This window comes from Xyrauchen texanus, chromosome 7 (assembly GCF_025860055.1).
Source record: "Xyrauchen texanus isolate HMW12.3.18 chromosome 7, RBS_HiC_50CHRs, whole genome shotgun sequence".
NCBI lineage: Eukaryota > Metazoa > Chordata > Actinopteri > Cypriniformes > Catostomidae > Xyrauchen > Xyrauchen texanus.
This window is the reverse complement of record NC_068282.1, coordinates 7,409,382-7,436,739: the sequence shown is the minus strand read 5'-3', so window position 1 is coordinate 7,436,739 and position 27,358 is coordinate 7,409,382. Positions and strand designations below refer to the sequence as shown.

Genomic DNA, 27,358 nt, shown 5'->3' with positions numbered 1-27,358 from the left:
TCATGTCACACACGCAGCCTGTTATCTGTCAACATTTAGGTACACAAATCCGGGTGAGGGGAAGCGGGGTGCTGGATGGCAGAGGCAGGCTAAATACTATACAAATTGTGCCTTTGTGATTTAATGTGCTGAGTAACGTAATTTTTCCCACCGTGTCCGATATTAAAATCAGTGCGACACACATTGCAAAAGGCGTGGGCATTGTCGATATGGGTTCGGGATATGAAATTAAATTCTTCCATCCAGCTGTTGTTAAATGTACATGTATTTTTAGTTTTTTTAACCGGAGCACCAGCTGAGTCTTCCTGTCCCATCTACCAGTGATGCTTGATTTAACATCCCGCGTCTACTGCCTGCGCAGATATCAACAGCGCAACTGGGGTGTAGGTTGCCAGGTAAAGGTCATAAATGATTTGTAATTTGTATGATGTGTCGATTGTGTGAGTAGGATGCGTTTAATTCAAGATCTGGAAACTGGACCACCTTGGAAAAATATATTGATGTGATTATTCATATAACGTGGTTTGGGCCATACAAATTACGGGACTTTTTTGGGGAGAAATAACAAAACGGGAGACTCCCGGGAAAAACGGGATTGTTGACAGGTATGAAGTTACAAGCCGTTCCCGAAGCAGTGCTCAGTTTTACAACTGATATTTGTACATCTAACTTAAGTTGAGCGTATTGGACACTTCAGTTTTTCAGATCTTTGGAATTGTTTTGTTAGACGAGTAATAAAGAGAAAAAGGTCCATTTATAAAAATAGTGGAAAATGACATCTGTTAAAGCAACTCATTTGCAGTTAATTGTTATTTCTACCTCTTTCTAGTCACAGAGCACTTTATTTTGAGAGTTGTTTAAGTGAGAGAAGATCCTGTAACTTAGTGCAGTTTGGGGGAAATTGTAATGTTTAATAATTTATTTTATTTATGAAAATAAAATTTAGCATTGAAGAAAGGTAGATTTTGTTTGTATATGTGGTCAATAATAGTTCTTAGAAAGAAAATTGGAATCGGTAAAATCGGTATCGGCAGGTCACACTTGCAAAAAATCGGAAATCGAAATCGGCCAAGAAAATTACAATCGGTGCATCTCTACAAAAAAGAAACAGCTTTCTCTAGAAACTCATCAGCCAATCATTGTTTTGAGGAATGAAATCTATACAATGCTTGAAAATGCCAAAAAAAAACCTGAAGATTTCATACAAAGATATACACTTAAGTCTTCAAAGACAAAGGACAACTGGCTCTAACAAGGACAGAAAGAGATGTGGAAGGCCAGATGTACATCTAAACAAGAGGATAAGTACATCAGAGTCTCTAGTTTGAGAAATAGACACCTCACATGTCCTCAGCTGACAGCTTCATTGAATTCTACCCGCTCAACACCAGTTTCATGTACAACAGTAAAGAGAAGAATCAGGGGTGCAGCCTTATGGGAAGAATTGCACAGAAAAAGCCACTTTTGAAACAGAAAAACAAAAAGAAAATGTTAGGAGTGGGCAAAGAAACACAGACATTTGTGGAATCAGCTAGACTGTAAGGTGCGTGAGAAGTGCCCGACAAGACAGCACATCTATGGCAAGTGCTACAGGAAGCGTGGGGTGAAATATCTGGGCAAACTGACAGCTAGAATGCCAAGGATCTGCAAAGCTGTCATTGCTGCATGTGAAGGATTTTTATGAGAACTCTTTGAAATAGTTTAAGAAGTTCTGAATATTTTTTTCAAATTGTTCTGACTATACATTAGTGATCAGTTGAATGCCACTTTGGTGAATAAAAGTACAAATTTCTTTCCATAAGAGCAAAATCTGTACATTATTCCAAACCTTTGGCTGCCAGTGTGTGTATATATATTTATATGTATATTTAAGCAATATCACACAAGCAAGAGTGCGATATAGTCCTACAACAGAACTGCTGTGGTTCAGCCACAGGCCGAGTGCAGTAAGTAATCACAGCAGTTCTGATTTAGGGCCATGTAGCATGATTGCAAGTGTGATATTGCTTATATTATGTGTGTGTGTGTGTGTGTGTGTGTGTGTGTGTGTGTGTGTGTGTGTGTGTGTGTGTGTGTGTGTGTGTGTGTGTGTGTGTGTGTGTGTGAGAGAGAGAGAGAGAGACAGAGAGATATGGAGCATGTGAGATCACAATTTATATACATTTAAGTCAACTGTATGCTCGGTTTAAACAACTTTCCATCTGAAGTTGACAACTTTAATGGATAGTCCCCCCAAAAAATAAAATTCTCTCATTATTTACCCTATTGCCATCCAAGATGTGTTTGACATTCTTTCTTCAGCAGAACACAAACAAAGATTTTTAGAAGAATATCTCAGCTCTGTTGGTCCTTACATTACAAGTGAAGGGTGGTCAGACCTTTGTAGCTCCAAAAATCACATAAAGGAAACATAAAAGTAATCCATATTACTGCAGTGATTAAATCCAAAGAGTTAAAAAAAAAAAAACTTAAAATTGTATCTGTTTCTCACCTACACCTATCATATTACTTCTGAATATTTAGATTGAACCACTGTAGTCCTATGGATTACTTTTATGTTGCCTTTATGTTATTCTTTGAGCTACAAAGGTCTTAACACCATTCGCTTGCATTGTATGGACCTACAGGGCTGAAATAGTCTTCTAAAAATCTTAATTTTTGTTTAGCAGAAGAAAGGCATACACATCTGGGATGGCATGAGGATGAGTAAATGATGATACATTTTTAATATTTGGTTGAACTATCTCTTTCAAATTTGGCAGCACTGACACTTGCTTTTTTGAAAGGTTGAAGATTTGTTTTACAGTGTGTAAACACAAATACACACACACACACACAACAATTGTTTCCTGAAAAATTATCAATAAATATGGGTTTGCCAATTACTAATTTCGTAGATGTTTACATTTGCGCCACATCAGCCAGGCCAATTATTCTGTAAAATATTTGGTCATATTAAGATTCTCGACATTAAGCGATAACTGTGTCTACTTGGACAATTACCATGATAGAAGGGATTGTCCCCCCCCTTCTAACGACAACCATGGATAATAAATATGGATAATCCGCAATTTCTGTTTTCAGATTTTTTTGTTTATATTGTGTAAAATATTGTTGTTTTTCTACAGTAATTTCTTCAGTCATTAAATTCAATTTGTATTACTGCGTATTGTAAATATAAGCATTATTTAGCCTATTGGCCACCCTGCTGTCAAGATATCAGTATTTTATTGGCCAGAGAAAACCCCATAAATAAGATCTTATCTTTCTTACTCTAATATAAATCTAATTTATGAAAACATCTAATTGATTCAAACTTTTGACACCTGCTGTAACCTTAACTGTGACACAGATGTAACTGGTCTGAAACTATTCATAAACTAAACCAGCTTTGATGCTCGACAATGTATTCGAATGTAATCAGAATGGCAACTATTCTTTCAACCAAAATACCATAGTAACTACAACAAAACTATGGTGGCCTGTGGGCACTGTTAACAAAAAATAAATGACAAAGATTTTGACACTGTTTGAAGAGGATCCCTCACTGTTATTCTACAGATTTAACCAAGAGTACTGTATAGTTACCATGGTAAATGTTGTAAGGAGCTAACTTTACATTGGATGCATCAGCTCTCATTTTACCTTGTCAGCAGAAGAAGAAACTGGTCTCTTACCTAATAAGAGCAGCCTGTGCGTTTGCTTGTACTCTCTCTTCTCCGCTTTCAGACTCTTGTCAATGTTGCGGCTCCGCTTGTTCTCCGCTTTGATCCGCGCGAGCTCCTCCACGCGCCGATGCGGGTCAGAACTATCCAAACAACCGGGCTCGACATCGACCCCGGGGTTCGCTACGGTCCGTCCGCCGGTGTAAGAGATCGCAGACTGTGGTAACCTAAAGCTGTGACACATCCCCATTGCCAAACAACGGACGCTGTTTAACAATCGAATGTAAAAGTCTTACAAGATATGAACTCCATGATGATGACGATGATGTTGATGGTTATCCAGGTCAGGTGGAGAGAAGCTCACTATGCCTTAAAGCCTAATCGCTCGAGCTTTCCAAAGGTGTCATTTCTGCCTTATGTTCCCTCAGGTTCAGATATTCACTATAATACACGAAACGAGTGGATACGAGTGATCTTTGACCCTTTATGTTTGTTTTCTAGCTCTAGTTGTTCTGCTGAAATTTGCATGACCCCGCTTCAAGCCCCTCCTCGTTCGATGGAGCGCTGCTCAGTTTTGGTCTTTCGTGCTGATCTGGGAACAGCTCTCTGTTGTAACTTTTGCACCAAGCGTTACATTTTCAAGAGCACAGAGGGAGGTCACTCAGTGTCGTGGCATGGAAAATTGCATTCACAATTTACGTTTTTGTAACCCATTTATTCGCTTAAAATACCTCTTATGTAAAAAAGACAAAAAGGCATAGGCTAGTTGCACTAAGTGTAAATAGTAGCCAAAATTACATTATTTGCACTAAGTAGCTTCAAAAATAGTGTTAGATGCTGTTTGCACACCTAATTAAATACAAACACAGTATATGGGCAACATGTTTATTGTGTTTATTTAGAGTCCCGCCGCCATCCTACACCAACCCCTACCCCTAAACGTAACCCTAAACTTGCCTTACAAAATTAACCATGGTTTTACTACAGTAACTGTCACAGGTAGATTTGATACTGCGCAAGAGCAGCGCATTCTTTACTGTTCCTTTACGACTCAGTATACCTGACATTGTGTTCTGCTTAGGCATATGGGGAGTGTCCTTCTACGTGACCTAGTTGAACTCTCTCTACACTATCCGTAATATTCTAATATTAGTGTTTGGCTATGGTGTTTGAGCCCCGCCCTTTGAGGCGCAAAGCAGTCCGCTATAAAAGCAGGCACGCAAACACTATTCCTCAGAATTTTCTTCTTTCACAACAGCAACTCATCTCTCGCCTAGAAGCCCTCTACTCCCCTGCAGTCTCCCAGTGAACATTTACTCCGCCTTGATGCTTCGCTGGTGAGCGTGTTGCTTCAGCTTCCTGATTCCCTGCAGCGCTTCGGCAGGAGTTTTGTATCCCCTCAATCTCCATGTATGCAGTTACAGTATGTACGTGATGAGCTTCGGCCCTCTGCAGGAGCACACCACCTCGTCATGTTCAGTGGATCTGATGCTGGGGGTGATCATGTTATATCTCTCGCTGCATCTGGTGAGTGGTCAGTGGATAACGTTGCTGCCCCTTCCCCCAGTGAGGGCGAGGAGCATGCACGCACAACTGAAAAGGAGATGCTTTGCATCCTTTCAAGGGTGGCCGAAGAGCTCGGTCTAGAGTAATCTCCAGAGAAACCTGAAAAATCTGGCCTTGATGAATGGTTCGTGCAGTCCAGATGACATCAAGAGACCGCGTTCTGCAGATCTGCCCCGCTCTTCACAGAAGTTCATAACGAACTGACAAAATCCTGGCATGTGTCCTATTTAGCTCGCTTACACAGCTATTCCTCTCTTTTCAACAAAGTGGACCGCAGGGAAGACAAAAGTTATGCCCAACGATCCCCCCTAAAATAGGCGGTAGCGGCATATCTCTGCCCGGCGAGCAGCAGGGCGCCATTCATCTTTCTAAGCCATGTTGATAAATGTCCCCACTGGCTGAAAAAGCATACTCAGCGGTGGGCCAAACTTGTTCAGCACTCCACACAAAGTTTTCCAAGCTAAGCTCCTCAAACAAATGGACAAGCAAGGCTACGATCCAGAGACGTTCTTAGTGCTGCGAGCCACGAAAGTCACTGCACAGGCCATTGGCAAGTCAATGAGCAACCTGGTGTTTTTGGATCGTCACATTTGGTTGACCCTCACGGAAATGCGTGACGTGGGAAAAGGCGCTCTATTTGATGCTCCGGTGTCTCCAGCTGGCCTTTTCGGAGGCTCTTCATCACAACTGGCTGGCTCCTCTCTGTGTCAGGCCAGCATCCAGCTTAAAAACCCATATCTGCTGACTCAGTACCGCAAATGGCGAACCACTGGTAAAGCCATGCAAGCCATGGCCCAAACAAAGGCAACCGCTTCAGCGCAAGTCCCGCGTCGATGGGAAACCCCCCCCGTGCAGCTAAAGTGCTCCTGACACAGAATACTGTTCCCCACTTGCCAACTGCTGTTTGTCGGGAAAGGAATATAGTTGTTCAAAATGTTGTCATAGCATGTCATAGCTGGTGTCCACCATGGACAGCGCCAGCATTCTACCAACAGGGTGTTATGCTGGGTCAATTTTTCAGAAATAAAGTGCTGACCACAAATGCAAGTGAACTGCCTCCATACATCAAATTCAAAAATGTCTTAAGAGTGATCAGACGCAGGGCTCACTCTGTCTATGCTCCAGTTTATGTGGCGATTATACAGTATCTGCCTATCACACACCTGAAACCGGCACCTCTGTAGGAAAACATGGTTTAATCATAATTGCTAGAGGGCAGGGCAGCTAATTTCAGCTGGCCTGGCTATAGCCCCAACTTGGGACCTAACTTGGTCCTAAACGTGCTCGTGGGGCCTCCCTTCAAGCCTCTGGACTATGTTGAATTGCGTGTTTTCTCTTAAGACTGCATCACTTCTGGCTTTGGCCTCAGTAATACGGGTTGGTGATTTGCAAGCACGGTCAGTTGACAATTTATGTCTGGAGTTTGGTCAAGGTCTTTCAAAATCACTGTCAAACCCAGAAAAGGCTATGTGCCTAAGGTTATAAACACACCCTTCATAGCGCAGGTGGTTCACCTTCAAGAATTTTTCCCTCCTCCAGTTCATTCAGTTGAGGAACAGTCCTTGTATTTGTTATGCCCAATTTGAGTGCTACACACATGCGTTGAGTGAACACACTAATTCAGAATGTCTAACCAACTCTTTGTGTGCTATGGAGGATGCACGAAAGAATGTACGTCTCCAAGCAAAGACTTTCTCACTGGATCGTTGATACGGTCACCTTGGCTTATGAGTCGAAGGGTGCGAATTGCCCAAATGGTGTTAAAATACATTCAACTAAATGCACGGCCTCTTCATGGGCATATACAAATAGTGTGTCCTTACAAGACATATGTTTTGCAGCAGGATAGTCTTCTCAAAACACATTTGCAAGGTTTTACAGCCTAGACATAACATATCCCTCAAAACAAGTCCTCTCTGTCTCTGTCAAAGTTACAGGAACTTCATTAAAAAAATGCAACGTCTTGTTCCCTTTGTCTCAGGGAACCGAGGTTACGTACATAACCAAGGTGTTTCCTTTTCCATTGAGAGCTCGGTCTACATAGTTAACACAACACAGCATGTCTGCGGGGCACAGGAGATTTTCACATTTCTGTTGCTCTTTTTGAGTTTTCTTTTTATTAAATAACGCTGTTTACAGTGGTGTTTGCTAACGGCAAATTTCATGTGAGGCTGAAAATAAATGCCTCCTATAGAATGCCAGCCACGTTGTGAGTCTCTGTCTAACTCTGCTAACTATTTGGGCGAGCTATCCCCATTAAAACACGCGTAAGTGTGACGAGGAGGGCGTGGCTGGGCCATGATGCGGCGGAGGAGTGGTTGAGGACCAGGTGACAGCGCGTCCAGGAGCCAGTGAGTAAGTTCTTCTCTCTCTCTCTCCGTTAGCCCTTTATCTCGCTCTCTCACTGATCAGCTGATTCAGCGCGGCCCTTGCACCATCACAGCACGGCCACTCCCTCCTCCTCGTCACAGTAAGTTATATCAGTAACCTTATAAAAGCTGTTTTATTCTACATGGAGAGGGTCTGCACATCATAGATATACTTAGGCTACGTATAGAGTCCTTATTCGGCTGGTTCGAATACGTCAACCGCGTTAACATCTTTTAACGGTCAACAAGGAGAGCTGTTTGAATGTAAGTGAATGGAGAAGATGGAGCTGCATTAACTGCTTTAGTGTAAAACAGTTAATTATTTAATGATTTGCTAATTTGCAGTATGTTTGCCATGATATATTAAATTATAGAGGACTTTATTTGCAGTTTGTGATGGAAAAAAAATGTTTTAGAAGTGAAATAAGGAATTTTTAAATCATCCGAAATGTTGTCCAATGTTTATGGAAAATCAGATAATCTGAAAATTGGCTGGAAAAGACAATGGGGGACTGGGGGATTGGTCAAGGTTAAAGGAAAGCTGAACACATCAAAATACAGATATATCCTTTATGAAAACCTGGTCCAGAACCTCAGACTGGGCCAAAGGTTCACCTTCCAAAAGGACAATGACCCTAAGTACACAGCCAAGACAATGCAAGGGTGGCTTAGGAACAACTCTGTGAATGCCCTTGAGTGGCCCAGCCAGAGCCCAGACTTGAACCCAATCAAACACCTCTGGAGAGAACTGAAAATGGCTGTCCACCAACAGTCTCCATCCAACCTGACAGGTGTACAAAGCTCGTCACGTCATACCCAAAAAGACTCCAAAAAGATTGTTATTGCCGCCAAACGTGCTTCAACAAAGCACTGAGTTAAGTGTATGAATACTTATGTCAGTGTGATATTTCAGTGTTTTCTTTTTAATAATAAGTTATCAATAATCAGTTTTTTGCTTGATCATATGGTTTATTTATAATGCTCAAGCTCTGATTTGTAAGTGAACTCATTATCTAAAAGGGTTTTCACATTTGTCAATTTGGAAAGGCAATTGGCGAAATAGTGGAGAATGTAGAGACCAATGTTTACAGTTTGCTAGAAGTGTGTTATTAAATTTACTGAGTGCACATTTAACACCATATTACTGTAGTAACATCATTGTTAATAGCATGAAAAACAATGAATTCTGCAAAATAAACAAACAAACAAACAAACATGGTTACTAAAATACTTTAGTTAAACCAGTAGCCACGCTGTGTGGTAGATGCTTTTTACACCTAGTGCAAATAGTCACTCCGTAAAAGGACATCTATTGCAAATATACATATATATATATATATATATATATATATATATATATATATATATATATATATAATTTTATTTTATTCTATTGAAAAAGAAATCACTTTTGTCTGTCATATATTTATGTAGTTAGTTATTAATGTGTTGATACTTAAGAAATATTGTATATTTAATATATTACAAATATTTCTAATAGTGGTACAATTATATTTTGTCAAAAGTTGGAAGCGAACATTTTGTAAAATAATTTAAATAATAAAAGTTATTTTATCAATTTTACAGAGAAAGCTTTTTATATCGTGGGGCCCTGTCTTTGGGTTCCGAGTTTGGGGGGTCCCTGGGTCTATAAAGACTGAAAACCTCTGATTGTCAGTTAATTATACATTTATTAAATTTGCTGAGTTTTTTCTTTATATTAAATTTACTTTGTTGTACAACATTCAGTGAGATAACGATTTTGATGTAAACCATAAAATATTCATGAATATTAAATTATTTTATGGCAATAAGATTCTTTGAAACTGAAAATTGATTTAAAATGGAAATTTCTGTTTTTTTTAAATTATTATTATTAACGTTGTCTGAATAATTATAATGTTAATATGAACTCAAGTGATACATTTTTGCAAATCCATTGTTTATATTTGAATACATGAAAATAATAAGTAAATAACAAATAAAAATTGTGTGTATTGGCATAGATGTTTCATTTATATCTACTGAAGTGTGTGTGCATGTGTGTGTGTGTGTGTGTAAAATGGTTGGACTTGCATAATGTGCATAAAATATATATGGTTGTAGAGCGGAGGAGGACGGGGCCGGGCTGGCACAACGCACGCAGGACAGCAGGGCACTCGTCCGCCCCCGGCAGCGGCTCCTTCCCTCCAGGTAGTCTGGGAGTCCAGTCCCCACTCGCCTTCCGGGCGGCGGCCGTTCTCCACGTCTGAGCGGTCGGGATACTCCGTCCCCCGGCGGATGTCAGCTGCACTCCCCTGGGTGGACAGCAGTGTCTAGGACTCCGCGACATGCATCCAGTCCTCCTTCTCGGGTTTCGGCACCAGTGTAAAGTGGGTTAAGGGAAAGGAGACGGCGAGAACCTGCTTGACAATATAAATAATAGATTTAATAATAAACTGAATGAAAAACACACAAACATAAACACAGAGCAGCTGCCTATAATTCTCTCTCTCTCTCGAACTGTGGTCACCGGCCACCTATATCCCTCATGTGCCCCCATCAGGCTGATTGGGGACTGGGCGTGCGTTGTTCCAGCCCAGCCTGCCCTGCTCCGCTCTAATAATAATGTTATAATAATAATATCCTTTATGTGTTGTTATTGTGATCATGAAAACAGCCTTGTATCCAGCTCCACTATAAAGTATTTGAAGATTTATTGCACATGGCGCACATTACACTGGAATGCTAAAATAATAGCATGATGCTTAGCAATTGACAAGAAGTTGCTTAATAAATAATTCCTCAAAAGTCTTATTTTCTGATTAGACACACTGAGAATCTAAAAGACTTAAGAGGTCACAAGGAAGAGTATAAATAACCTAAATAAATAGAGAGAAATTGACACCCTTGTCCGGCATCTTTCTCTCTTTCTCTCCTTCTTGCTATTTTTCCATTTGATTCCCTTTAATAAAAGGACCGGATATTATCAAAGACCTCATTGGAACTGCAGATCTGACACAGTTTATACAAACACACTACTTTGCTAAATACATTACCACTTTCCTTCTTCTCGGAAAGTTAAATAACTCGCACAATAGGTTGCCTTCTGTTCTTAATCTGTCCCATAACATGCCTCATGCGTTGCCATTATCTACGACAGTGCCACCCTTTCACACTTTCCAATGACTTTGGGTCATTTAAACAATTTTGGTTTGAAACATCTTACTGTATGACTAAAGGATGGATGATTTCATTAATTTTCAAATGTAACAACTTCTTGTGAAATAAAATAAAATAAAATAAAATACACATTTTAAACTATTAGTTTTGTGCAGCAAAAAGAGTCTTTAGACAACTACTATGGGCACAAATGTGGCATCTGTTAATTAAATGTAAAACTGCACAGATCTGGGACTCCATATTAAAATATACTGTAAGTTTATAATGTACATTATTGTCAACTTCAATAAAAAAATAAATATACAAACAAACTCTAACTCCACTAGATTATTTTCTCTGTTGCAGGAAACACTCACATACACACACAGACAAGGAGTGCCTGTTCTGTCTGTCTTTCTGATGCTCTGTGTCACTGCAGTGGGACAGATAGGGCCTGTCAGAGCCTTATCATTCACACCAGAGAGACAGTGCCTGATGGTCACTCACGATGATGTGGACTTCCTGTCATGCAAAAGTGTTTAAGTGTTCAAAAATATTTAAGTAAGCTTAATTACTTCATAAATAACATTAATTTGGCAATTGTGCTACACTTTTGCATTAAAACACCATTTGATATGGAACATACTGTACTAGTAACTTTGACTGGTACAGTATGCCTATGTTATGTGGCATAGGGGTGACTCCCTCTTATGATGTCAGCATTGGTACTACACCCATTTTAGGTACTTCATATGCACGTTTAAGGTTATTCCTGCTCTTTCTTCATCCTAACTTTGTCATCATGCGAGAGATTGTTCATCTACAGATCGGACAGTGTGGAAATCAGATCGGCTCAAAGGTGTGAGATGAGTATGCTCAGAATATTTATTTTTATCTTGAATGTTATTGCTGTCTTAAACTCAGCTTGTTGCGAGCAATGGAGTCTGGATGCATAACAGAAGACTTTTTTATTATTATTGTGGGGTTATTTCTGTTTATTAATTTCATTTGTAAAAAATCTTTTGTTTGGGGGGGTCTCCTGTGGGTTCATAAAGTTCTTTCAGGGAGTCTCTGGACAAATATACAGATATGGATTTTGTGTACAAATATTCAATACATATTAAAAAAAATATGAGTATAAATGTGGTACATTCATTATCTGTTAAAAGGTAATCATATATATTTATATGTTACTGATGAAATTTATTATGTAAGTTTTACAAAGAAAATATAGCATTTTTATATATATTGTGGGGCCCTATGCTAGCAAAGTCTGGATTGGGGGTCTGTAAATGTTAAAAGCCCATAGTTTGTTATACATAGATTTTTTAGTTACATTAAATTTGCTAAGTATTGTCTTTATATTAAACGTTTTATAATGTTTTGTATTTTTTTTTTACATCAATCAGCGACACAATGCTAAATAGTGTAATGCACATTTTTTGTTAACAGTAAACAAAAAACTAAACAATAACAAATAAAAAAAAATGACTTTTTTGCTACTTTACTACTAATTAAATCAACTTTGTTTTTAAACTGAATGAGCCTTTGAAATGATGATATGTGCGTTCATTGGGTGTTCCCCTACAGTGGTCTACTGTAAGATAAGAGGCACGGCGGAGGGTGGCTGGGTGGGCCTTCTTTATCTTGGACATGAGCTCAGTGTTCTTTATGTTTCAGAGAGAGAGATGCAGGACAATGGTGTTAAAAATGGAAAGCTATTCGGAAGAGCAAGCACAATTTTGTGTTCAACGTTTTCCTAACGTTCCCATTAGATTTTGAAAACATTATTTTAAAGTTCTGGGAATGTTCAAAATGTCCAGTTTTTTTAAACGTCTCAAGAAAGCTTTTGGATGGTTAAAGGTGCAGTTGTAAGATTCAGAAACCCTTGTTATTAATTACACCTGTGGTCGTTTGGTGAACTGCAGCTAGCTACCTGCTGCTCGTGCTTGTGCACACACTCCATAGAGATGCGAGCGAGCATTGAACAAAACAATGACGTAACATACAAAGAGGCTGAACATGATTCACCGGCATCATGCTGACAGATGAGGTAGCATAATTAAAATTACATAGTTATGATTGTTTTACTACAAACTTTGAGACTGTATATTATATTTGACTCTCCAGTGCTGGAACAGGGCTAAAACAAAGTGTGAATATAGGTCTGACTATGCGAGACTGTAGTTTGAAGTAATCATTTTTCTTTGCATGATACTTTGACTGCATTTATACGATAGCCTATGTCGGCATTAGATAGCTAGCCAGCTTTATCAATAACTGTTAGCTAAATTTGGTGGATGACGACAGTTGCTGTTTATAAAATAGACTGTACATTATAAATATGTTGATATTTCAGTACTGATGTGATTCCATCACAACTGTCATTTTGATATATCGATGCGCTATTGATTTATAATAATAGAATGTATATATTTTCTGTATAACTAAGTTACGTTACACTAATGAATGGGTCTTTTTGCATTATCTTGAACATTGTCTAGCATTCATTTTATGTGCTTTTGTAGTTTACCTTACTGAATAATAGACATTTAGTAAAGAGAAGATCGTTGAAATTATTTGAAAGTTATGAAGCAAGGTAGCTTGCAATCGTCAGCAGGCAAGACCAAGTTAGCTGAAATTACACAGATCAATCCTTATGGCACTATATTTCACATGCTTTGCAGTTATGTAAGCTTACCTGTCTAATAAGAAGAATGCCAATTCAAGATCAGTTTTGATCCCCAAAACCGAATGGAGGTCCCGATGTTCACTCTAGTTTTCGCTCGATCACGTTCCCGCTTAGCCAGACAGTATTCAGTAGATAAATGTTTTTTTGGCTTACGTTTTGTGTAGGAGTCGGTGTTGTGCTGGGAGCCGGATGTTTGCTGGATTCCATCTCTAAGATAACGTTACCTAGTGTTGCATTTTGTTGTCGCTGTTGAATAGAGGAAGAGAAGCACTGAGGCAATGCTCTCTGGAGCGCGCATAAACGTCACATCTTTTGGATTTTCCCGGCAAAAGCGACCCGCTCCCTTCGCATGAAAATCAGCCTACAGGCTTTAATAGGCAACCTAGGAAGTCCGGGAAGGGCAAATTTTTTAAGTTGCGTTACAAGCCGTTCACACATTGGCAAAAAAATAAGGCGAATTTTACATGAAAAAGTTTACATATTGCACCTTTAAAGTAACGTTCTGGAAAATGTTTGGGTTACACTTTACCATATTTTACTGTGTCCTTTTTTTACGGTGTAATTACACAAGTAAGTACTGAGTAATATTAATTAACAACACATGTAGCCTACTATAGGTTTAGGGTTCTTTGCTTGTATTTATGCATAATTTACTGTTATTACTATAGTCAATACATGTAATATGTATAACAAGGGACACTGTAAAATAAAGTATTACCAATGTTTGAACATTTTGGAATAAAAAAAAAATGTTTTTAAGTTTAAGAACATTCAATTAATGATGTCTGAATAACTTTTTTCATGCTAACATTTTAAGAACATTATAAATGTCAGAAAATGTTGAATATTGAACTTAGTCACATTATTTAATATATATTTGACTTACTTAGTCATTTTTGTTTTATTGGATTATCAGCCAATTTTCACCTTCCCAATTCATCATAATAAGATTTTAAATGTTCATTTTCATTGTGCTGTGCTAACTCTAATATTGAGTTCCGGTTAAAACTGACCAATTCACTTTTCTTTTCTTTTTCTTTTTTTACTGTATTTCATTTCATCCAGTTGGAATACAATTCCAGGAATTTGTTCACACAGGGAATCTGAACGCAACAATTTTTTTAGATCATTTTAATACAATTTTATTTGTCTTATTTCACATTGTTACACCTGTTATTTGTATAATCATGTACAAATGGGGAAAATATTTTTTTGGGGATCAAAATAAGGAAAACTACAGGAACTTCCTCAGGTCTCATGGAGAAAACACAATAACTTATTCAGGTATCACACCTGATACTTTTGCCCTAGCGGCCACCAGAGGGCAGAAATTATGTTTACATACTTGTGTCTCTGTTCTGGTTCCTGCCCTGATTTTTCCCAGCTGTTTCTTGTTTACCTTGTTTGTCCCAAATTTATTTAATGCCCTTGTGTTTGCTTGTGTTTTTGTCAGTTGTTGTTTCCTGTAATCCCCATGGATGTAACGTTTGTTCTGTTCCCGAGTTTTAGTTTTTTTTGTTCCTGTGTTTTCCAAGTTTTGTAACGAGCCAATGGCCATACCTGCCACGGCCAACAAGCCAATGACCACGCCTGCCAAGGCCAAAGAGCCAACTCCCACACCTGCCACGGCCAACAAGCATGCCTGCCATGGTCAACGAGCCTGTTCTTGAAGCCTCGTCCATCCCAGAGCAAGAGTTGCAAGCCTTGTCCGTCCCAGAGCCAGTGTTGCAAGCCTCGTTAGTCCCAGAGCCAGCGTTGCCAGTCTCATCCATCCCAGAGTCAGCGTTCATGCACGCTTCAGCCCTATTGAAATTTTCAGTGGAGGGGCAACATGGCTCCGCCCTTCGAGCCTCCCATGGCTCCGCCTTTTTTCATCGAGCCTCCCACGGCCCCACCTTCTGGCTGTCAGGAAGCAGAAGAGAAGAAAGGCTCCTTATCCCCTGTCACTGCCCGTGCTCACGACCAAGGAAGTCGTTCCCCTGTCACTACCCATGCTCACAAGCATGGAGGTTGTTTCCCAGTCGCTGCCAGTGCTCCGGACTATGGCGACTCCACCCTCAGAGTCTTCCACGACTCTGCCCGCTCTCCCAGAGACTCCTCCTCCAGTGACTTCACCACCTGACCCAGTCCCAGCTCTGGGGCCACCTCCCAGGCCTCCTGACCCAGTCCCTGCCCTGTTGCCGTCTCCCAGGCCTCCTGACCCTGTCCCGGCCCTGTGGCTGCCTACCAGGCTGCCTGTACCAGTCCCTGCCCTGTGGTCATCTCCTTGGTCTCCTGGCCATCTGCCTGATCTGCTCTGGCCCCTTTGGTCTCCTGGATCACGTCGGTCTTCAGATTCCCCGTCCACTCCATCTTGGCCACTTGGTCTGTACTGCTCCTACCGTTAACAATATATATATATATATATATATATATATATATATATATATATATATATATATATATATACATATATATTTTGTTTTAATGTTATGTTTAGGAGCGCCAGGAGTCACTCCATAAAGGGGGGGGGGGCTATGTCACACCTGAGACTTTTGCCCTAGTGGCCACCAGAGGTCGCAAAATGTTTAAGATATTTTTAGTTTGAAGTTTTGTTTAGTAATGAAGGCTTGTGTCTCTGTTCCTGGTTCCTGCCCTGATTGTTCCCAGCTGTTTCTCGTTTACCTTGTTCAGTTACCGAATTTGAGTTTTGTTTTGTTATTGTGTTTTCCAAGTGTGGTGAGCAGGGTGGAGCTGAGCAGTGTCTGGGCACCGCTCGTTACAGCGAGGTGAAGCGGGAGTATTTATGCAGAAGAGATAGTGGCAGATGGGAGAGAGATGTACGAAGCTTGTCCGCGTGTCTGAGTGTTTTTATGATTTGATGATGCTGGCTGAAAAGCAGTGCATGTTTTTGTTTCTTTGTACACTGAAAAGTGTTATTAAATGTTTATGTGTTTGTCAAGCCGGACCCAGCTTCCTCCTTTCCCATCTTTAATTGTTACACTGGTGCCGAAACCCGTGAAGGAGGAAGGACGCGCCGTCAAGGATTCCTTGCTTCTGACTGAGGGTCGAGACGCTGAGGGACTACTCGATCCAGTGGCACTGGAGCACTGCATCGACCAGCAATCGGAAGGGATGGCTGAGTGGTCGGAGAAAACCCTGACCTGAGTTTGCGGATTGGGTATGTGGTGAGCAGGGCGGAGCCGAGCGGTGTCTGGGCAGAGAAAGGCCGCTCAGCTCCGCCCTGTTCACCACATACCCCCTTGTTCCAGCGAGGGGAGGCGGGAGTATTTAAGGAGAAGAGACAGCGGCAGATGGCAGAGAGATGTACGAAGCTTGTCCACATGTCTATGTGGAGCTGAAAAGCACCTCGTTAATGTGTGTTCATGCTGCTGAAAAGCAGTGGTGTTGAATGTCTTTGTTACACTGAAAAGTGCTGACAATAAAGTGTCTTATGTTGGATGTTTGATCAGCTCCCGCTTCCTTCCGAGAGTCAACTTCTTTACACTGGTGCCGAAACCCAGGACTTAGAAGGATGACCACGCTGAGACCTGGCTGCTCCCTCAAGAATGTGACGCAGAGGATATACGATCTGGTGGTTTTGAAGCGGCTCATCAGCAGACTAATGAAATGGACGTTTGAGCGAGTCCAGTACCATCGACTGTTATCGCTGACAGAGGTGATCCAGCTGGCTGAGGAATGGGTGGGCGGCGTGTTCGGAGCAGACGTATTTTCCCTCTCTTTCCTCTAGAGCTGTTCCTGTTTCACGGAGGCAGGGAAAACCATCCAGCGCTTGGTCAGCCGAAAGGTCAGTGGCTCCTCTCCAGAAATGGGGGGGGGGGAGTAAGGCACAGGCTAGAGAGCTGCCCGGGCTGTGTCGGTTGATGGGGGTATGTGGAGAGCGGGGCGGGGTGAGGTGCGGAGTGAGGCCTGGGATGGACACCTGGAGTGAATTATACCGCCAAGCTGTTGGTGATTGTATTGTGTTGGCAGCCGGGGGATAAAGCCGCAATCAGAGCTGAGGTCGAGAGACTCTGGGAGAGAGAGAGAGATGCAACAAAAAGCTATGCATGTCTATGTGGAGCAGAAAAGCACCTCATTAATGTGTGTTCGTCTTATGTTTGGATGTTTGATCAGCTCCGGCTTCCTTCAGAGGGTCCACTTCCTTACACCAAGCTTTGTATCTGGAATCGTTTTCTTATAAAATCAAAGCTGCATTTAGATCCTGCTCTCTTGACTTCTTCCTACATTCATTACACCAGGTCAAAATGTGGAAAAATACAGGAACTTCCTCAAGTCTAAATGGGGTATGGTGACTAACATTCATTGAGATCAAATTAAAAAATGAAAACTAAAGTGTTTCTGTGTGTTTGCAGTTCTGGGAGGTAATCAGTGATGAACATGGTATTAACAGTGTGGGAGCATATGAGGGTGACACGGACCTTCAGTTGGAGAGGGTCAATGTTTACTTCAATGAAGCACATGGTAATTCTGATATAGGACAACAGCCCCTTACACATTATAATCCAGTCACATTCATGTTTTCATTTTATTGCCATATAGGCTCAAAATGGTATTTGCAATTTTTTGTGAATGTATGTAGGCACAGTAGCTACAGTTGTATTTCATCACATTAACTATTTACATTTTTACAACCTAAAAGTGTCCAGGTACTTTGTTCTTCATTTGAACTGTATACAGTATATTGTTTTACAATTGAAACCCTAAAGCTGAAGTGTTTAATTTCTGCACCACTAGCTTCTCCAATTAGAATGGCAAAAATAAACATGGTTTTCAAACAGCTTTTTCTAAAATTTTCCCAGTCTGCTGCCATTGATCAAACAAAATGATGGGCCTGCCCCAATTCATGCATTGGTGAAGCCAATGTTGCTGGACAGGTAGCTCAAAACAAATTGTTATAGCACCACAGAGACAAAGTATTTACAGTTTTTGAGGAAATCAGCCTACCAACGGCTTACTTGTGTCTCTGCATAATAAGCTGGAATAAGATAAAGTATTTTTAACATTGAAAAGGTTACACACTTCAGCTTTAACAAACTACTCTTTGTAAAAAATAAATGAAGCTTAGGTCATTACAGTATCTAATGCAATGAAATAAATATTTTTTAAATGTGATTGAAGTGTCCAAATAAATTTTGGGGCCATAGTAAATAATATTTAGTCTAGTTTTGATTTTAATTTTTGGCTATGCATTCATGAATCTTTGGTATTCTTTGAAATTGGGAATTGTATGCATTGTGGTGAGAGATGTGTGTCGGCAGTTCCAAAGTCTGGTTACTCTATTCTATTACAATTACGATTTCAGTGATTGAAACGCTTCTTTACCTCTCAGGTGGGAAATATGTTCCGAGAGCTCTGTTAGTGGACCTCGAGCCAGGCACTATGGACAGCGTGAGGGGCAGTCACATAGGACAACTCTTCAGACCAGACAATTTTATACACGGTGAACCAACATTGACATTTTACTTTGTTACAGGACACTCTTAAGGAATAGTTCACCCATCATTTACTCACCGTCATACCATCCCAGATGTGTATGAATTGTGTATGACTAGGTCTTCACAATGCAAGTTAATGGGTACCAACATTTTGAAACTCCAATAAGCACATAAAGGCAGCATAAAAGTAATTTTAAATTTAGAGATTATATGATAGGTGTGGGTAAGAAACCGATCAACATTTAAGTCCTTTTTTTTATTATAAATTCTCCTCCCTGCCCAGTAGTTGGTGATATGTACATCTAATGTGAATCACCAAAAACAAAAGAAGAATGTGAAAGTGGAAGTGGAGAATGATGGTAAAAAAGGACTTAGAAAAAAGTTTGGAGCACAACCCCCTTCTTGAGCAACCCGCCCTATTTTGGAGATTCCGCCTCCATTTGGAGATCTCTGGCCTGCAGCTATACCTACTTGGGTTGCTATACCCCAAGCACAATTGAAGCAAAGGGTTGAATTGTATCGGCATTGCGCTAACCACAAAACACTGTTAAATGCTAATGCTTCTCCATTATTTGCTATTGCCCCCTAATGTAACCCTTCTAGATCCAGGCCTGGCCTAACCTAAACAATACCTTGAAATCTGGTTGTTTATGGGAGTTTTGATTCAGATCCAACAAGGATGTTGGTCCAAGAACATGATTTATTTGGCAAAATGACACCCATAAAGTTATCTCTGATGCTGTTTTCCTATCTGTTTATGTATAGGGAATTCTGGAGCTGGCAATAACTGGGCTAAAGGTCATTATACAGAAGGTGCAGAACTTGTGGAGCAAGTTGTGGATCGTGTCCGTAACGAAGCTGAGAGCTGCGACTGCATGCAGGGCTTTCAGTTTGTCCATTCATTGGGTGGTGGTACCGGTTCCGGAATGGGTACTCTCATTATCAACAAGATCCGAGAGGAGTACCCCGACCGCATCATGAATAGTTTTAGCATAATGCCCTCACCAAAGGTCTCAGATACAGTAGTGGAGCCATACAATGCAACACTATCAATTCACCAACTAATTGAGAATACTGATGAGACGTTTTGTATTGACAACGAAGCGCTGTACGACATCTGCTTCCGTACCCTAAAGCTCACAACACCAACCTATGGAGATCTCAACCACCTTGTATCCCTAACCATGAGTGGGGTCACGACCTCCCTACGTTTCCCAGGTCAACTGAATGCCGACCTTCGCAAGCTGGCCGTCAATATGGTGCCCTTTCCGCGTCTCCATTTCTTTATGACAGGTTTTGCTCCACTAACAGCACGTGGCAGCCTGCAATACTGTGCCCTTACAGTGCCTGAGCTCACCCAGCAGATGTTCGATGCCCGTAACATGATGACTGCATGTGACCCACGTCGAGGGCGCTACCTGACTGTGGCCGGCATTTTCCGTGGTCGCATGTCCACCAAAGAGATTGATGAGCAAATGCTTGCAATTCAGCAGAAAAATAGCAACTACTTTGTGGACTGGATCCCTCACAACGTCAAAGTGGCCGTTTGCGATATTCCGCCACGTGGCCTCAAAATGTCCTCTACTTTTATTGGAAACAACACCGCAATCCAGGAGATATTTAAGCGCATAGGCGAGCAGTTCACTTTGATGTTCAGACGCAAGGCCTTCCTGCACTGGTACACGGGGGAGGGCATGGATGAACTGGAGTTCACAGAGGCCGAGAGCAACATGAATGATCTGGTTTCAGAGTACCAGCAATATCAGGACGCCACAGCTGATCTGGATTGGGAAGGAGAAGATGAAGTGACAGAAGAAGAGGGTCTGTCATCGACAGCAAGGAGCACCAGAGTGGAGATAAAGACTGAGGTGGTCACTGAAACGTCTGTCAATGAAGAAGAGCAGGCTTTGGTGAATATGGCTTGATGTGATCGAAAACTGGATATGATTGTTTGAGTGGGAACACTTTTTAATGCAAACTGTCAAATATTGCTTACGTCCAGGTGAATAAATTTTACATTTCATTAATAAAACACAGGGAAAAGAAAATATAATTTTTACCGAAAATATTTTCATGCAGATGTATATTAATGTTCTCCAAAGCTTTACGATATCTTACAACTTATGTTTTGCAGATAACAAAGTAAATAACATAATCTCTGGAGACAAAAACATAGCTATTTCTGTTTGTTCTGTTAGTTCTGCAAAACTAAAGAAACATTTTGAAAAAGATTGTAAAGAAATGGATTTAGTACATAAGATTAATTTTCTCCTGTGTGTAGCATAACAGTACTACAGTATATGGCTTCAGGCTGAGTTTAATGTTTTGTTTTATTTTCTGTTTTTTTTTTTCTTATCCTTCATTGAAGACAGAAATTATATATTTTTTACTAGCAATTTTCTTACTAAAAGGAATAGTTCACCCAACAATGTAAATTCTCTCATCATTTACTCACCCTCATGCTATCCCACGTGTTTGACTTTCCTTCTTCTGCAGAACAGAAACAAAGACTTTTAGAAGACTGTCTCAGCTCTGTAGGTCCATAAAATGGAAGTGAATGGTGAACAAAATTTTAAAGCTCCAAAAAGCACATAAAGACAACATAAACATTTACATGTCTGCATTTAGCAAACGTTTTTATCCAGGGCAATTTATCCCCTTGCAGGGCATTCAGCGCATACATTTGATCAGTTTGTGTGTTTCCTGGAATTCAAACCCATGATCTTAGCATTGCTAGTGCCATGCTCTACCAGTTAAGATACAGGTAGTCCATAAGACTCCAGTGGCTTAATCAATGTCTTTTGAATCAATCCAATCGGTTTTGGGTGAGAACAGACCAAAATGTAACTCCTTTTTCACTGTACAGCTTGGCACGATCATGATGTCAAGCTCGATTACACTTCCTAGGTTGCACAGTGCTAGATGGCGCTAGGAAGTGTAATCAAGCTTGAAATCATGATCGCCAAGGAGACTGCTGATGTCAAGATTTATATTGATAAAGCAGTTATATTTTGTTCTGCTCTCACCCAAAACCAATTGGTTCAGAAGACATTAATTAAACCACTGGAGTCTGATGGATTAATTTTGTGCTTTTTGGAGCTTCAAAATTGTATTCACCATTCACTTGCATTCTATGGACCTACAGTGCTAAAGATCTTAATTTATGTTGTGCAGAAGAAAGTCATAGACATCTGGGATAGCATAAGTTTGAGTAAATGATGAGAGCATTTATATTTTGGGGGGATTTATTCCTTTAAATATCAATCATTTATACAATGTAATGAGTAAAAGGCACAAAAAATACTGCCATTTCAGTACTTAACATTTTTTTATGTATATGCTTTGTATTTAAGTATTTCTAGTTCTTATTGTTTTATTTGTGTTAACATTCCCTGAGGAAATTAGTGTAATTAAGGATTATTCCTCAATATCTAATAACTGATTACTTGTTGCCTTTCAAAATGTAAGGAAATACACCAAGGGGTCTCTAGTGAAAATAAATCTTCATCTTGACACTTGACGGCATCAAAGCTTTGCTTTATCCATAATTGTTTTGAACTGTTAAGTTTAATACATTTAATATCAAATACTTCCTCTACTAGAATGATGTTTACTTATTTTTATTTTGTGCATTTCCTAAAATTGTTCAAGTTTTCTGCTTAACCACATTTATATAAAGCACTTAATTTTGCGTTGTCTAATATTTTCGTAATCACTCAATGGTGGAACACTGTACATATTTGAATAAAACTAATGAATACACATTACTTTTTTATAATTACGCACTTATAATAATTTCAAACACATACATGTTATGTAAATTTCCAACTCTAGTCTGAATGGAATCACCAATGCAAAACTCCACACCCGATTTTCTCATATTAAATAGTTGAAACATACCACCACTATCCTAGTATGGCCTGACAGATAATGATTATATTAACTGTCTTGAAAATGTTGATAAACAAGACAGTGTGCATGCTTTATTCCAAGAACAAAACAGCACATTATCACATCTTTATACAACCTACAGACTTGCAAGCCAGTAAAAGTGATTTGATGCTAGTTTGAAAGCAGACTTTATCTAAAATGAGAACCAGAACTTGCTATTAATAAAGCAAGTATAATCACACAACATAAGAGCTCAAGTTTTTAGTTTACAACCATACAAATAGTTTGGCCAGTGCATGTTCCTCACTAGCTAAACAGGGAGCTCTGTGAACCACACACACACACACACACACACAAAAGAGGCTGTTTTAGTTTGAGACTCTTCATAATTTATTATAAAAAGAACATATCTATTTTCATTCAATCAGTTCATCAGAACTGCAGATATTATTGCAGTCACAAATGGTGAAATCTGTAGTAGGAGAAGCGGTTTCGAGGAATGGGGATAACAGGGTATAAATGGTAGCTCCTGCAAAAAAGCAGAACAGACAATTGATCCATTTTAACATACTAGAATATTACAAAATATCAGTATAAAAAGCAATATCTGTTCATTAAATAGCTATGCCCGTTTCTAAACAGTACAGTTCAGATATAACCCACTTAAAATCTTAAAAGGCATAATAAACTCACATTATGCAGTCTTCATTTTAGTGACCTTCACGTTGGATTCGGCGTTTTTAATCGCCTCCACTTTGAACTGTGGCTTCAGTGCTGCTCGCACGACCCTGGCGCAGATAGCGGAGTACCTGATGTAACTGAAAAGAAACAAATGTACAAAAAAGCATTGCTTATGTGCAAAAGTCCATTGTGATTCAAAGTTAACATGTCACTTTACTAAAACGCATGTAAGAAGTGCCCAGCGTAGCAGTCTAAAACAAGGCCAAAGCAATAACGCAGTGTTACAGCTTTACAGAAAACATTGCGTGTTAGCGGTTAAATAGAAATGTCAAGAACTTCCCATATTTTCTAAAAATTGCCATTTTGTACCTCAGCCCTGCTTGTCTCCAGTAAGCAACCATTTTCTAAACAAATGTGTGTGCCGCCTGTTCGTCAAGTGCCACAGCAAAAGCCGATCAAGGACGAAGACTAGGCCTGTATTCAACCGGAAGACCCGTCACAGACAACATTGCCGTTTCATAGGCTGGAAGACATGTCAATCATTTAACGACAGCAAGAAACGTAACAATCAGAGCGGTGCCTTTGACTTAATCGTTAAATAATGAAATTCATTAATAGTATATTTTGAACACACTATTTTAATCGTCTGATTCTACATGCATTATTTTGTATTTAAGAGAATAGATAAATGTTTTTTTATTTGTATTTTAACCAGAGTCTTTCTAGCAAGTCAGTCCACATGCCCAAGAGAAGCAGTGCTGAAAAATAACGGTGGCCACACAAAATATTGACACTTTGGGCCTAATTTGGACATTTTCACTTAGTGGTGTACTCACTTTTGTTGTGTGTGTATATATATATATATATATATATATATATATATATATATATATATATATATATATATATATATATTTTTTTTTTAAACATTTTTTCTTTTTTTTTTTTTGCGAGGCTTCTTACGTGGCCCATTTATACACTGAACAAAATGGAAAGCAGCTCTGTTGAATATACAGAAACAGTACACTTAAAATCAACCTAATACATTTATGTTTGAGATGAGAACATAATATTGTGTAAAGTCCACATGAAATTCAACAACATGTTATATGATTACATTGATATGAAATTAAATTGAGTTAATCAAACACAATTCTTTAGTATTTGGCCTCAACTTAATTTCATTGTGAACAATCGAACTATGTTTACTTAATCCAATTGTGTTGGAACTATGTGAATTTTTTTTTGACAGACCTTAAGTGAGTAGAACTTACATTTTCATTCCATAAGGAAATGCATTTTCATTATGTAGAACTGTTGTCTATAACTGAATTACATAAAACCAACCCAAACGTTTTTTTTCAGTGTAACCCATATTTACATATTTTTTCATACATCTTTAAATTTTTATTGAATATATTTTTTTTGCGATTCCTTTACGTAGGACCAGACACTGTGATACATAGGCTAACCGTAAAACGTTCACTAAATGCAGACAGGGTTTCATCTTCATGCGATTCAGCATAAGGGCTATCATTGCTGTGTGAAACAATTGATAAGAGCCACACACACACACACACACACACACACACACACACACACACACACACACACTCACTCAAAGATCTGTATTAAGATTACTCCATATGCAAAAATTTAATTCCGACATCCATGTTTTTGAATGGGAATGTGGGTGACCTTTACCTCGTATAGGCAGCAGTTTTGTGTGCCATGCCTTTTATTATGCATAAATTTGAAGGCTATGTGTAAATGCTGATTTTAATTTTTTGTATTTATAGTCAAATAAATTGAGTTTTCAGACGACCCCTTACGCTCCAAAGGCGAATATCCAACGAATGTCGAACCTAAATGTAACTTTACCCCGCAGTTCAACTTAAGCCTATGTCTTTACAATGCAGGCATGCTTTATGAATGTATGCTTATTTTCGTCATCTCATTTAAAACCATGCCTTTACGGAGCAGCGTCAAAGACAGCAGGTTTATGTGTACAGGGCTGTCTGATTAATCTGTCTATTTGATGATAATTTAATATTAATTTGATTATAATTTAATATTAACTGAGACGAATTCATGAGAACTTTTATTCTGTCTCACAGCATTGAGGAAGATGACGGTGCAGGTTGACCAATTAGAAGAAAGGGGCGTTTCAGGTCCACCCATATGTGCGAATAAAACAATAAAGCCATTTATTAGTGAAATAAAATAATCGAAACGCACAGTGTTTTCTAATTTCCTACTTTTAACTTGATAATTAATAGTCTTTAAAAAAAACAAGTCACTGTTTTTTTTTTTGTGTTTTTTTATATTGGTTTTGTAAACGAATAAAGAAATAACAACTCGTTTTTGTTATTCCGATTTTAAATCCCTAATTGAATATGAAATCAACGAATTATACACGGATTGTCCGTGTACTTTTGCGTCCATTCTTTTTTACTTTGTTGGTTGTAACACTGATGTATAGAATAAGCAGATACAAACTAATTTCCTGATGATTATTTCATTTTCTGTTTACAAAAAAATAAAGAGAAATTGCTAAATTTACGTTTTCTTTCATTGTTTAAAAAATAAATGTACGGCTTGGACATTTGATATGCACATGTGATCGGCACTGAAACGCCTCTTTCATACTGTTGAACCCGCCCCGTCTCCTGTACTGCCTTAATCCTATTAGCCAAAATTAGATTTTGGATCGCTCCGAAAATTTGTCTCAGTTTTCATTAAATACTGTCCAGAACAATACTCACTGTACACTCACCTAAAGGATTATTAGGAACACCTGTTCAATTTCTCATTAATGCAATTATCTAATCAACCAATCACATGGCAGTTGCTTCAATGCATTTAGGGGTGTGGTCCTGGTCAAGACAATCTCCTGAACTCCAAACTGAATGTCAGAATGGGAAAGAAAGGTGATTTAAGCAATTTTGAGCGTGGCATGGTTGTTGGTGCCAGACGGGCCGGTCTGAGTATTTCATAATCTGCTCAGTTACTGGGATTTTCACGCACAACCATTTCTAGGGTTTACAAAGAATGGTGTGAAAAGGGAAAAACATCCAGTATGCGGCAGTCCTGTGGGCTGAAAATGCCTTGTTGATGCTAGAGGTCAGAGGAGAATGGGCCGACTCATTCAAGCTGATAGAAGAGCAACTTTGCCTGAAATAACCACTCCTTACAACCGAGGTATGCAGCAAAGCATTTGTGAAGCCACAACACGCACAACCTTGAGGCGGATGGGCTACAACAGCAGAAGACTCCACCGGGTACCACTCATCTCCACTACAAATAGGAAAAAGAGGCTACAATTTGCAAGAGCTCACCAAAATTGGACAGTTGAAGACTGGAAAAATGTTGCCTGGTCTGATGAGTCTCGATTTCTGTTGAGACATTCAGATGGTAGAGTCAGAATTTGGCGTAAACAGAATGAGAACATGGATCCATCATGCCTTGTTACCACTGTGCAGGCTGGTGGTGGTGGTGTAATGGTGTGGGGGATGTTTTCTTGGCACACTTTAGGCCCCTTAGTGCCAATTGGGCATCGTTTAAATGCCACGGCCTACCTGAGCATTGTTTCTGACCATGTCCATCCCTTTATGGCCACCATATACCCATCCTCTGATGGCTACTTCCAGCAGGATAATGCACCATGTCACAAAGCTTGAATCATTTCAAATTGGTTTCTTGAACATGACAGTGAGTTCACTGTACTAAAATGGCCCCCACAGTCACCAGATCGCAACTCAATAGAGCATCTTTGGGATGTGGTGGAACGGGAGCTTCGTGCCCTGGATGTGCATCCCACAAATCTCCATCAACTGCAAGATGCTATCCTATCAATATGGGCCAACATTTCTAAAGGATGCTTTCAGCACCTTGTTGAATCAATGCCACGTAGAA

The 27,358-nt window shown here is 39.6% G+C and overlaps 3 protein-coding genes across 3 annotated transcripts in view; 1 reads left to right on the top strand and 2 right to left on the bottom strand.

Annotated features, from left to right (window-relative positions):
* gnas (GNAS complex locus) overlaps positions 1-4,158 on the bottom strand; it is a 58,721-nt gene extending 54,563 nt beyond the window's left edge. Inside the window, exon 1 of the mRNA XM_052130986.1 lies at positions 3,678-4,158. Coding sequence (XP_051986946.1) covers positions 3,678-3,915 — 238 coding nt within the window. The 5' untranslated portion in view covers positions 3,916-4,158. The remainder of the gene's footprint in view (positions 1-3,677) is intronic.
* Positions 4,159-11,443: 7,285 nt separating this feature from the next.
* On the top strand, positions 11,444-22,593 carry LOC127646812 (tubulin beta chain-like). Its single transcript, XM_052130715.1, has 4 exons — positions 11,444-11,600; positions 17,789-17,897; positions 18,766-18,876; positions 19,637-22,593. The coding sequence occupies exons 1-4, from the start codon at positions 11,544-11,546 to the stop codon at positions 20,794-20,796; spliced, it is 1,437 nt and encodes a 478-aa protein (XP_051986675.1). The 5' UTR covers positions 11,444-11,543; the 3' UTR covers positions 20,797-22,593.
* Positions 22,594-23,128: 535 nt separating this feature from the next.
* LOC127647010 (ATP synthase subunit epsilon, mitochondrial-like) lies at positions 23,129-23,941 on the bottom strand. The gene is made up of 3 exons (XM_052131050.1): positions 23,813-23,941; positions 23,456-23,580; positions 23,129-23,291 (listed from the first exon to the last, which is right to left on the bottom strand). The coding sequence occupies exons 1-2, from the start codon at positions 23,842-23,844 to the stop codon at positions 23,457-23,459; spliced, it is 156 nt and encodes a 51-aa protein (XP_051987010.1). The 5' UTR covers positions 23,845-23,941; the 3' UTR covers positions 23,129-23,291; position 23,456.
* Positions 23,942-27,358: the final 3,417 nt, after the last annotated feature.